General features: G+C 40.1%; 1 protein-coding gene across 1 annotated transcript in view; it reads right to left on the bottom strand.

Annotated features, from left to right (window-relative positions):
* LOC126235388 (uncharacterized) overlaps window positions 1–13,844 on the bottom strand; it is a 221,999-nt gene extending 208,155 nt beyond the window's left edge. Inside the window, exon 1 of the mRNA XM_049944110.1 lies at window positions 13,673–13,844. Coding sequence (XP_049800067.1) covers window positions 13,673–13,764 — 92 coding nt within the window. The 5' untranslated portion in view covers window positions 13,765–13,844. The remainder of the gene's footprint in view (window positions 1–13,672) is intronic.
* Between the last annotated feature and the right edge of the window lie 226 nt (window positions 13,845–14,070).

Here is a 14,070-nt window from a genome sequence, read left to right as displayed (position 1 = left end):
AGCACGCGTGAGGTGAGTTGGAGAGACGTACTGCAGCACGCTCACAAGCACTGCAACTGACAACCGCGCTGGTGGAGGAATGGAACGCCCCATCACAAGAACTCCTTACCAGCCTTGTTGGCCAGCAAGGGAGCATTTGCAGAGCTTGCAGAGCTTCTTAAGAATCATATCATGCCTTTTGTAATGCCCAGGGGCCACCACAAATCGCGGAGACGTCAATGTTATTATTGTATTTGAATAAAGGTGTCATCTCTGTTCGTCTCATTCCGTATTTCTTTCAGTTACCTTCCATAATATACTGCAGGCGTTCTTTCTGTGTATGACGCAATTTTCATTGAACGGTCTTACTTGGCAGTGACACATCACGTGAAAAATACTTTCGTGGTTAAGTTTAGCACACCAGTACATGATCCTCTGCCCGACACACACATCATACATGCGTACTCGAATTGGGATATTATAAACGCCGGAACTTTCATTCTGATCCCCATGCCCTGTGGCTAACAGATTTTGAAATATCTGACTTTTTGAGAGACCTCGCATTCAGTTGCCTCTGGTGTGGAAGCCAAGAAAAACTTTCATCAAAAATGAGACCGAGATGTCTCAAAGATTGTTTAAAATTTAAAATGGTGGCCTTAAGTGTCGATTCAGGCCAAGTGAAAAAGCATGAATTATTAGAAAGGATTAACGAAAAAACTACGAAGAACGAAACTCGTCTAGCTTGAAGGGGGAAACCGGATGGCGCTATGGTTGGCCCGCTAGATGGCGCTGCCATAGGTCAAACGGATATCAACTGCTTTTTTTTTAATAGGAACCCCCATTTTTTATTACATATTCTTGTAGTACGTAAAGAAATATGAATGCTTTAGTTGGACCACTTTTTTCGCTTTGTGATAGATGGCGCTGTAATAGTCAGAAATGTATAAGTACGTGGTATCACGTAACATTCCGCCAGTGCGGACGGTATTAGCTTCGTGATACATTACCCGTTTTAAAATGGACCGTTTACCAATTGCGGAAAAGGTCGATATCGTGTTGATGCATGGCTATTGTGATCAACATGCCCAAGGGGCATGTGCTGTGTATGCTGCTGGGTATCCTGGACATCATCCAAGTGTCCGGACCGTTCGCGGGATACTTACGTTATTTAAGGAAACAGGAAGTGTTCAGCCACATGTGAAACGTCAACCACGACCAGCAACAAATGATGATGCCCAAGTAGGTGTTTTAGCTGCTGTCGCGGCTGATCCGCACATCAGTAGCAGACAAATTGCGCGAGAATCGGGAATCTCAAAAACGTCGGTGTTGAGAATGCTACATCAACATCGATTCCACCCGTACCATATTTCTATGCAGCAGGAATTGAAAGGCGACGACTTTGAACGTCGTGTACAGTTCTGCCACTGGGCACAAGAGAAATTACGGGACGATGACAGATTTCATTCACGCGTTCTATTTAGCGACTAAGCGTCATTCACCAACAGCGGTAACGTAAGCCGGCATAATATGCACTATTGGGCAACGGAAAATCCACGATGGCTGCGACAAGTGGAACATCAGCGACCTTGGCGAGTTAATGTATGGTGCGGAATTATGGGAGGAAGGATAATTGGCCCCCATTTTATCGATGGCAATCTTAATGGTGCAATGTATGCTGATTTCCTACGTAATGTTCAACCGATGTTACTACAAGATGTTTCACTGCATGACAGAATGGCGATGTACTTCTAACACGATGGATGTCCGGCACATAGCTCGCGTGCGGTTGAAGCGGTATTGAATAGCATTTTTCATGACAGGTGGATTGGTCGTCGAAGCACCATACCATGGCCCGCACGTTCACCGGATCTGACGTCCCGGATTTCTTTCTATGGGGAAAGCTGAAGGGTATTTGCTATCGTGATCCACCGACAACGCCTGACAACGTGCGTCAGCGCACTGTCAATGCATGTGCGAACATTACGGAAGGCGAAGTACTCGCTGTTGAGAGGAATGTCGTTCACGTATTGCCAAATGCATTGAAGTTGACGGACATCATTTTGAGCATTTATTGCATTAATGTGGTATTTACAGGTAATCACACTGCAACAGCATGCGTTCTCAGAAATGATAAGTTCACAAAGGTACATGTATCACATTGGAATAACCGAAATAAAATGTTCAAACGTACCTACGTTCTATATTTTAATTTAAAAAACTTCCCGTTACCAAATGTTCGTCTAAAATTGTGAGCCATGTGTTTGTGACTATTACATCGCCATCTATCACAAAGCGAAAAAAGTGGTCCAACTAAAACATTCATATTTCTTTACGTACAACACGAATATGTAATAAAAAATGGGGATTCCTTTTTTAAAAAACGCAGTTGATATCCGTTTGACCTATGGCAGCGCCATGTAACGGGCCAACCATAGCGCCATCTGGTTTGCCCCTTCAAGCTAGACGAATTTCGTTCTTTGTAGTTTTTTGTTTGATGCTTATTTCGTGAGATATTTGGCCCGGTTACTATCAATCGAAACTTTGAACATTTTTGCTCTTTCTACTCCTCCAACGACCTGTCACCTGCAGCTGGTGGATGCCTGCTGCAGTGCTGGAAGAAGCTCTAAAATTGGAAAAGCTGTTTACGAATAAGGGACACTGAATTTATTCCGTTATTATGGATATAATACCGTTAATAGCCGTTGAAAATATTCTTGAACTTAGAACACTACCTTGAAGGACATTGTTCTCTGCTGCAAAATGACTGGACACATGATTGCCAAAATAACGTGGGGGAATGAAATATCACAGGAAAACTGGTACATGGCCTCAGATGCCACTTTCACTGCAGTGATTACCATGGTGTTATGCCTCCAAGTAGTGTAGCTGTTGTTCTCGTTGTATAGTTGCCTCTGGCAGGGTTCTATTATCGATGATCGATCGACATCTGAACCCATTCTGAAAGCGCCTGAAAGGAGATGTTTGGTTTCCAGATTCTATCCAAGGAGGAGGTTGAGCATCCATATCGAGGTTTCTCCCACGCAGCTAATGCATGCCAGTCAAAAACAACCACTCAGTGATGTACGGTTTTCCTCAGGCTTAAAGAACGAGCCCTGAAATAATCGTGTTATCTATATAAAATTAAGAATGGGGAAGAGGATTCGTTTACCTCTCCCTCTGGGGTGCCGCAGCATGCTGTAATGGACCCTATGACGAGCATACTTTGCGCGGCGCGAGTTTATCACATCGCTGCATACAACGCCCAGGTAGTCGATGACTGTCCACCGACAACTAGCCTCAGGCTATGCCATACCTCTTGTGGCGATTGCGACCTTGCAGTAAAATATTACGTCTACAACTTTGCTCCTGCCGTTTTGCAATAGGTGGCAATAGCGGTAAGCGGTGGTGCAGGTCGTCAGTGTCACATTACACAGATCACAGTGTCATATTACACAGATCTGCTACATACAAATTGTTTCAAGTTTATTAAGTGACTTTTATAATGTTTTCTACGCTGATTTCGGGAAAAATAGTGAAAAAATTCCATCACGTACCGTTATTTCACAAACCGCTTGTCTAGTTTTAACTTTTTTCGATATTTCAGCACTCTAATGAGTTTGAATTTTGATTTTATGGATCTCCATAAACTGTTATTTAGCCATTTTTATGCTAGATATACGTCAAATAAAAAGTAGGAGAAACCAACAGTATTTTCATGTCAGTGCCTGTCTGTCGCGCTGCCCCTTCACCCGCCATCACCAAGCAGTGAGCTTCTGCTATTGTCCTTCAGTTCACAGTACCTCTTCACTCTGTGCTGTTCACGCGTTATTGTTACTAGTGCTTTAAAGTAGTGACTGTTCTCTTGTGTTGTGAAGTTGTTTTATGGACAATGGATACCAGAGGATCTATAAACTCGTCAGATTGCTTCTGCTACATTTGTGGTGACGATACCGTTAAAAACAAGACAACAAAGAAACATTTCCGATTTTGTTGAAAAAGTATATTTCGCCTATTTTGGTATCAAGTTAGGCGATCAAGATAAGCCTTGGGCCCCACACAAAGTTTGTTCAGTGTGTGTTGAAGAACTGAGGCAATGGTTTCAACGTAAAAAGCAGTCCTTACGTTTTGGAATACCAATGGTTTGGAGGGAGCCCAAAAATCATAGTGATGATTGCTATTTTTGTTCTTCAACGTACGAGGTTTCAATTTGAAAAACAAAAAGGATATTTCTCACTCTAACATTCAATCAGCCATTCGCCCTGTTCCTCATGGACCTTAAGTACCAATACCCTCTCCTCCATTCTTTGGATTATATAGATGATCACGAGCCATTGGCTCAGCAAGGTGATAGTGAAGAAGGCAGAGATTGCTATCATCCTGGCACAACCGATCCCTTCCATTCTCACAGTCTGAACTGAACGATTTAGTTAGAGACCTAGGCCTTTCTAATGAATAGGCAGAGGTTCTAGGATCTAGATTGAAAGATAAACATAAGTTGGCTCTGGGTACATCCTTTTCTTGGCGTCAATCGAGGGAAACGGAGTTTGTATCTTTCTTCTATCAAGAGGGTGACCTGGTGTTTTGCAGTGATGTTCCTGGACTTATGGCACGTTTCAAAATAGAATATGCTCCTCATGAGTGGAGACTTTTTACTGATTCTTCAAAAAGAAGCCTTAAAGCAGTACTTCTACGCAATGGCAATACGTATGCTTCTATATCAGTTGAACACTCGGTTCACTTAAAAGAATGTCACGAAAACCTTGAACTGGTTTTAAGCAAACTCTGCTATTCAGACCACAAATGAGCACTATGTGGTGATTTAAACGTGATTTCAATGCTGCTTGGTCAACAAAGTGGCTAATAAAAGTTCCCTTGCTTTCTCTGTGAATGGGACAGTAGAGACAGCAACACTACATAAAAAAAGCTTGGTCCTTGAGAAAACCCTTACAGGTAGGGGTTAAAAATGTTGAGAGGAAAAGCTTTGTGGATCTCAAAAAGGTGTTAAACCCACCACTTCACATTAAGTTGGGGCTGATGAAACAATTTGTTAAGGAATTGCCAAAAGAAGGGGAGTGTTTCAGATATATTTGTGGACAGTTTCCTGGTTTATTCGAGGCACAGCTAAAGGAAGGAATCTTTGTCGGACCAGACATTGGAAACTAATGACAGATTCCAACTTTGTGGACAAAATGGAAACAAAAGAAAAGACAGCTTGAACATATTTCAAATTGGTTGTTACCGGTTTCCTTGGAAACAAAAGAGATCCAAACCACAAGGCAATCGTCGCAGACATGCTCGACAACTTTAAGAAGCTGGGCTGTAACATGTGCATTAAAGTTCATTTTCTCCACTCATATCTTGACTACTTCCCTGCAAAACCTTGGTGATGTAAGTGAAGAGCAGGGCGAAAGATTCCACCAAGACATCAAAAAAATGGAAAGAAGATATCAAGGAAGAAGGAACGTGAACATGATAGCGGACTACTGCTGGATGATAAAAAGAGACGATCCTCAACGAGTCCACAGCCGGAAAAGCAATAAAAGAAGCTCAGGCAGAAATCTAAAGCGTTATTATAAGGACTTATGAGCTTAAAGAGAAATGGAAGTATACTGGAAATGTAGTTTAGAACATGATTTATAAATTAAACAAAATTTTATAATGTTGGAAAAATGTGGTAGATTGCTTAAATTTTGTTATTATACCCCAAAATACTCCCTTTTTGTGAGAAAACCTGACGTCATAGAAAAAAATGATTGCATTTTTCAAATCAGCGCTGAGAAGTACCTCAAAGTCAGTTATCAAATTTTAAACAACTTCAAAAAAAATTTTTACAGACCTGTGCTATTAGTCGATTTGTGATTGCATCATAAAATTAATCTCGACTGAGTATGTCAAGTTATGAGCTCAATTATCGTCACTTGTGGGAAGTTTTAATTTTCTCTTTGACATGACGAAATCTGCGGCTGAGGATCATAAAACGCTGGGTATGAGTTATGGCGAGGCACCATTTAATGAAAGAACGTGCAGAGAATGGTTTCTACACTCCAGGAACGGTGATTTTGACGTCGAAGGTCGGCATGCCGGCGGAACAGGTTTTCGAAGCTTCTGAAACTGTCGGAGACAATCACAGGAGATCGTTATCGAACGCAGTTGATGCGTTTGTGCCGAGCACTGAAAGATAAACGGCCACAATACAGCAGTAGACATGAAAAGGTGATTTTCCGTGAAGACAATGTTCGATCCCATGTCGCAAAACCGGTAAAAACATACTTGGGGACGTTGAAATTCTCCAGACATCGTTCCCTCTGACTACCATCTTACCTTTTCGATCAATGGCACAGGGTCTGGCTGACCAGCACCTCCGGTGACATGAACACGTGGAAAATTTGGTTCTGTCATAGAGCTCCTCAAAATACGCTCAGTTCCTGCGCCACGGGATTCATATGCTGCCCGGATGATGGAAGAAAGTTGTGGCCAGCAAAGGTTAACACTCTAAATCATAAACTGTTTTGTAAGCTTTTCGCAATAAAGCTTCGAACTTCGAGAAAATCGGCGTAAGCAAATGTTTACACATAATAAGAATAAATAATGAATGTCGCGTGACTTTATTATGGATTCAGGCTCCTCTTTGCCACTCTCGCATGTTCACCTTTATGATATGAATTAAAACATTTTATTGCGTGGATGTGAATAATTTAAACCAGGTTACAGTATTTTATGGTGATTAACAAATATTTATGGAGCGATACTTACTACCTTATATACCAAAGAAGATTAAAATTTCGATTGTAATTATTATGTAATTTTAATTAAGTGGTTAAATGTAAATGAAGAGGTTATTTGATTTTGAGAAGTGGTTTATAACAGCATATGGCCAAAATTCACAAGTATATCTTTGGTCTTATAATACCGTACTTCGACGATGTGAATTTACGAAAGAATACATTGGTGTTTCAAGGATAGGAAAGAGCTAAAAACTGCATGTTGATGAAAAGTTCGCAGTATAGTTACCTGGGAATTTTAATGATTGACACTTTCAAGTGTAATTGCTAGTACAGAAGACAGAAATTCACCGACTGTGTTCAAGCATAAATGCTAGTACAAAAGACAATAATCCATCGGTTGTATTGAGTGTCTATTTAAATACCCTAGCTGGTTGTCTGAGCAACGAAAAGAATCAGTAACTGAATTTTACGATGATTTCTGATTCCTTTCTTTACCTTGCTCTTCCTCAAATGAGGCGAACCTGCAAAAACACAGGAAGCTAACGGCATACAATCCAAGGAATTATTTATTAAAAATATAAGTCTGTCCATTTAAGAGTACGATTTGGGGCTTCGACGCAGAAGTCCAACTGACATCAAAGATAAAATTTATTAACATAAAAACCGATATTATACGAAGTACCAGGTGCAGTTGTGGTGGTTATGGAACGGCACACGGTCGGGATATCATAAAATTCATTATTCGTGTTGTTCTAGACTGCTTGGAATCTTGTTGCTTGTTGGCAAGTTGATGTTAGTAGTAATTATTGGTCAGTTCTGTTCCAAATTACCTGACGATACTTTTGACTTTTTTTGCTCCTGTCATATCACTGTCTAGATCAGAGACTTCTACCTTTTTAGCTTACCTCGGCCACATTGGTAAAAGACGAGTATTTTTGGGCCTGACATAATATACTTAATACTAATCTCAGAAAAAAAAGAAAGAAATGAACCAATGAAAGAAAAGCATCGTGTGCCTTGAGTTTCAAGAAAATATTCAATTTATCCTGACTTTGCACACACGGAATTTTAAGGGTTTTTGTTTAACCAATCGTGAGATAGATGCTCACTTCATGTGCAGCATTGATATTTGCTTTGGGCTGCATGCGGCCCGCGGGTTGGGCACCCCTGGTCTACATTATCTGTTACCTCTTTCCTTTCACTAAGTCCCTTTCCGCCAGGTTAGCTCAGGCTACTTCACCTGTCTTCAAGTATAATGGTAATCAGATACTCTCTGGATCTGGGAGGTCCTGTTTCGAATCCCAACATTTTTAGATTTTCGTGAAATTGGGATTTTTTGATAATTTTTAGTATCTTGAAAACTGCACAAAAAGGGGGACTTCAAAATTATCCAATCGTCCAAACATCGTCCTCCTCCCTCCCATAGATATCTATGATTGGAAGGTTCTGAGTTCGAAACCTAACACTGGTATTTTTTTTTAAATTTTCACAATTTTTTACATTGTAAATAACTACCCCCAATTTATTATATTAAAATAGCGTACACATGACTCACACGGATATTTATGGTTCAGAGCCCCAGGTTCAAACCGAGTGAGGTGGCGCAGTGGTTAGCACACTGGACTCGCATTCGGGAAGCCGACTGTTCAATCCCGCGTCCGGCCATCCTGATTTAGGTTTTCCGTGATTTCCCTAAATCGCTCCAGGTAAATTCCGGGATGGTTCCTTTGAAAGGGCACAGCCGACTTCCTTCTCCGTCCTTCCTTAATGCGATGAGACCGATGACCTCGCTGTTGGGTCTCTTCGCCCAAACAACCCAACCCAGGTTCAAAACCAGTAGAGAGAATTTTTTTCGAAATTTTGATGCTTTCTGCTGCATCGGCACTTCACTTGTACCTGTATTCCAAGGCATCTCATTGCTTTGTGGCGACATCAGTAATCCACATCGCTGGAGTAAGTGGAGGTACCCAACGCTGACTATAAAAAATATCTTTGCCGCAGTCGGCATAGTGGCAGTTGTTTACTCTCTTTTTCTGTTTTACCCATGCGAGTACCACAGAAGTTATTAGTGAAATAACTGAGAAATTATTTTATATGGCGAGATATGAAAAACGAGTTGCCACAGTGGCAACAGTGTGAACGTAACGTCGGGAATAATGGATTCGTTGATGCAATCACCAGAAACTGGAGTTGGGACGAAAGAACACTTGTCACTCGATCTAGGATCACATCCACAACTATTAATTCGCTGCAAAATGGAATGATGGATGGAAACACATGGAAATGTCAAGCATCTCACATTTTGGGAGACATGACCACAATTCTGGTTCACGCAAATTGATAGCATATTTTCACCGTCATCGGGTATCCAGTAATGCTGATCGACTCAATACTGTTGTTTCACTTCTGGATTTGGACGTGATAAAGGAAATAGCAGAAACCTCGTTAAGTTAAAATGCGTAAAGTTACTCTCATACGTTGGTACACTATGTCACCAGAACGGCGATTACAAAAAAAATTCGCACAAATATGGGTGACAAGACTCCGTCGCAACTGCTCGAAACTCTACAGACACCAGCAAACCCTGTGTACTTCTGCCTAAACAGTATTTTACGTGTATTATTGCTTCGCAAACTTCCAGACCACCATTCGCACTGTCATTGCAGCACAAATAGACTTGACATTGCAAGTCTCAGCAAGGAAAGAAGACACCATTGTAAACAGCTTATGTAAGGCTTCTGCGTGTACTAGAATCAACAACAGCCGACACTGAGACTGTGGAATGTGCACAGTTGTGGAAGCTGAAGTCACTGACTCCAGAGTATGCATGAATACTTTACAACAACGCAGCATCAGAATGATGGACACTCAGTCTAACAGTCCTGTCAGACTTGGAAACCGAAGGATGTTTGTTCACTGAGACGTAAAAAAAATGTCCTAGGGATGATATGATGTCTCTATCCCTCGTTTCGCTGTATTATGGATCCTACAGAGTAATTGCACGAGGGAGTCGACAATTTCAAGAGTGAAAAGAACAGCAACCAGGAGACAAGTCTCAATAGAGTGGCTCAAACCCGCGTACATCGTCGAGGGTGCACTACTTTCTCCTCCCACATCATCACACTCCAACGTAGAGGCAAGCATTTCTGCAGATACTTTCGCTGAACCTTTACCCACAGAAGAAGACAGCAAAGTGACAACCATGTAACAGGAGCAACATTTGCTGGACCAGCCGTTTCCACAAGAACCAACAGGCAAACCAAATGCAACTTCACCCACATACTGGGGGACTCTGGTTTCAAAAGGGGGCGGGAAGGGGAGGGGGTGACTGATGAAGTGGCATCGTTAATTCACTTCGCTGCAATAAGTGAGCAAATCCACCACTGACTATAAAATGAATCTTTGCCACAGTTGGCATAGTGACAGTTGTTTACTCTTCTTTTCTGTTTTAACCTACAATAAAAGTTTTAGTGAAATAGCAATTATTTTATGAGACGAGATATGAAGGACGAGTTCCCATAAGTTCTATCGATTGAAATTCACGCTCAGGATGTCTTTGTTTCGAGTACTGACAATAATATTTTTCAGTTTTCACAATTTTCTCATTTTTAGGGAACTTTTGCTATTATGATGCTGCACAAATATCTTCTGACTTCATGTCGCAGGTTTGATTCCCAGTTGTGTCGAATATTTAAATTAAATTGAAATTTATTTATATGAGCATATTGGATTTTCTAAACTTTAAACAGTGTCTTTGAACTTTGTGGTACAACATGTGTATATCATGTTCTATGTATGACAACCAGCCACTCAGAATTGAGTGAGCACACACCTGAAATCACACAGGTACCAAAAACTTCAAGTCAAAATGCTCAAAGAGTCATTCTCTCTCTCTCTCTCTCTCTCTCTCATCTGCCACACTGTGTCAAGAAATGGGAACTTAACATCAATCATCCTCTTGTAGACATCAAGAAGCTGTCTTGCACTCAACCCTTCCTTGCTAAAAAACAATACACACCAATGATTGTATAAGAATGTGCCATCCTCTTGCTACCAATGTTAGGAAACAGAAATACCCATACAAACAGACAACAATGACCAAAGTCAAATGCAGGTCAGTGTGAGTGAGTGATAACAACTAATGGACTAAGTGTACTCTATAGTGGCCATCAGAATCAGAATTGTTACACTTAACAAGTGTACAACATATACGCTCTCCTCTGGTCGTCAACATACTTGTTGACAATGTTCATTTGGGGTACTGTAGAATCGAAATTCATCGTTGAACACAATGCTACACCATTCATCAGCAGTTCATGCTTTCTGCTCACAGCACCATTCCAAATGCAGCCACCTGTGTTACGGTGTTAACAGCAGCATAAGCTTGAGGTAGTAATTCCGTAATCTGACTGTCGTTAGTCTCTGACCTACGGTGGGGGATGACACAAAAATGGCTGAGTGTCCATTTCTTTTTCTTGCATGACAGGCACAAATGTGAAGGGATTATGAAGTGCTTAGTGCACAATACAATAATCACCCCTTGCAGTGATGTTACATGGTTGACTGTCCTCACATAACCATGCAGTTCAACATCAGGCCAGTGTCACATCCCAATGTCCCATAGTTCCAGATAGTGCACGATTCGGTCAGCTGGGCAAACGGAGAACCTCAAGGATCCCCTATTCAAACCCTGTCAGGAGCTAATAACTCTTTCTCACTTGAGTATGCAGTGTCTTCATGTCCTTTACACTAATCACTCAACATCAGATGCTGTTCACGCCCACTATATGTCCTTCCACATCTGGTAACAACTCTAAATGTGAATAACACTAACACCCTCTGGTGGCCACTTTGTCACAGAGAATTAGAACTCTAATCAATTATGTAACTGCTGATGGTGTGTAAGTGTACGGCATTGCATTGACACCCAACCCTGTCTACTGGTTGCTTCATTTTTTTGTCAGATAATGTATACTTTAACTTGACTACCAGTTCTCAAGTGTCACACTGCCTACTTTGCTGGTTATCGCCCCCCCCCCCCCCCCCCCCCCCGTGCATAATAAATATTTATTAAGACATTAACTGACTTGAAATCTTTCTTTTTATTGACTAGCACTAGGAATGTATTAGTAACTGACAGTGAAGTTCAATAAAACGTAAATAGAAATATAATACACTTAAGAGAGACTGCCTCAAAGGAGATGACATACAGATCTCTCACAACTGGCTTCATTCAACATAAATGCAAAGATACTATTTCAAAAATGCTTCATACAATTCCTATGGAGCTGTCCATAATTTCATGTTTCGAAGGTAACTACTGACCTATCAGAAACCAAAGTCTAGAGACTTGTATCATTTTCAAAATAAGCAAAGCTGCATAGGAATACCACTCTCATATAGCAGATCTTGTCTCAATAAAAGATCTAATAGATCACTCAATAGTATATTTTGTGGATGTGCGACAGCCAAATACTTTCAGTTAAAATGTCAGTGGTCATGAGTTATCACGCCACATAACAGTGCACTCCACCTATAAAATGTAATGAAATCCATTAATAACCCTATAAGCCCTTATAGGTGTAATAATGAATTTAACAATGCCATTACAGCTGGACGGTACATTAGATGCCTTAAAATAAGAGAACTAATCAGTTTTACATGTTGACAGGATCAATCCTGCTATCATCTGAAGCCATTAAGAGAAACTATAACAAACCTTTCAGCAAATTAACTGAGCAAGGGACTGAACCTTGCTTATCCAAAATCTGGAATTATTGTCATAATATTTTTTTCATTCAGATGGACTAACAACTATTTCTCAGTTTAATTCAATGAAAAATATATTTTTGGTGCCAATTGTGGTCAAATATTTGCAACACAAAATAATTTTTCTATAAACAGATTTTTTATGAAGTACTAATGCAAGGAAGTTACTAAACATGCAACACCACTAGGTATGAGATCTTCATGTCATTTGGAGTAACTAAATAATAATCAGGTAACTGCAATTAATAATCATGTAGTAAAAAAGAAAAAGAAAACAGACCTCACCTCCCTCCCTCCCATCCCTACCTCGTCCTGTCACTCTTCATGAAAAAAACTGTTTATTTCTTTTGAAGTTTTAAATATTAATGTAACACATTTACTTGGAACTTGGTAATAGAGAAATTGGGATTGCTGAAGTCTTGCTACAGTTTTCAAGTCATTCTGAAATGATTGTAACACCTGACATTTGGTCTTGTGTTTGTACTAAATATTTAAAGAAAATCAGAACTACAGTCTTGTTTCAAACACCACACTGTGTTGTTTTTCATGATTCATCTTTTCCTATTAAACCAAAGACAATGTTACTACCAACAAAATTAATTAATTCTGTGAAGCTGTGTGATTTTTTTAAATTTTATTTTTGCATGAAAAAGCTGTCAGTTAGCACCATCAATGTAATATTATTAATGGGGGGTGATTTTGTGTACACTTCATGGTGTACTTTTAAATGTAAGAACACATTCCACAAAGATCAAAATAAAATTAGTGAACAGTTATATGAAAATTGAATACTTTTCGGATGTTATGATTTTACAATAAATCTGATACATTTCTCATGTTGGAGCAACTGTGAGGAAAAACTATAACGCCTAAGTGAAAGTAAACAAGGAAATGTTCATGAAAAATGAAATCGATCATTTGATGGCTACACAGAACTGGTACTGCACTGTTTAGTACAATGACAAAATAAACAAAATGGATTGAACACTTCATTAAAAAAATATGTACTCATTTATTGTTTGTCTATTTAGATAGTGTACTTACGATGTTGGGTCTACAAATGAACAAACTTACTAAACTGTCATAAAATATCTGGATAAAGCAAGCAAAATTTGCTGTTTGTTTATTTCCGCTAACCAATTATGGATGACAAGTGATTGAAAATTTCATTGATATTATGGTACACAGTGGTAACTGACCTCGGTTTCCAATGGGTTGCACTGACTGTTGTTATCTCCGCCTTGTTTCTGCCACGAGCTTTGTCAAGACACACTGCTACAGAGTTGCCCATGACCAGTCATAGCACTCCAGCTGACAAGTTACTGGACACTGCGGCAAGCAGAGCAAGACTGCAAGGCCCACAGAGCCCTGTTGCGCAACACCTTTTCTCTCACTGGCACAGCAGCCAGCCTGCCCTACTCACTACAACTGCAGTGAAAGGTGCCATGACTTCTAACATACAAGTACATAACAAACTGTTACACAAATCAATGAGGGTCACCAGAAGCAGTATTTACTAAATGCTAATTGCTATAACAAAATAAATATATCAAAAATTTTCAGCTTTTTCTTATATGTCCTTGATATTCTTTCTGTT

Source organism: Schistocerca nitens, chromosome 2 (assembly GCF_023898315.1).
Source record: "Schistocerca nitens isolate TAMUIC-IGC-003100 chromosome 2, iqSchNite1.1, whole genome shotgun sequence".
In the NCBI taxonomy this organism is placed as follows: Eukaryota; Metazoa; Arthropoda; class Insecta; order Orthoptera; family Acrididae; genus Schistocerca; species Schistocerca nitens.
This window is presented reverse-complemented; position numbering and strand designations above follow the sequence as displayed.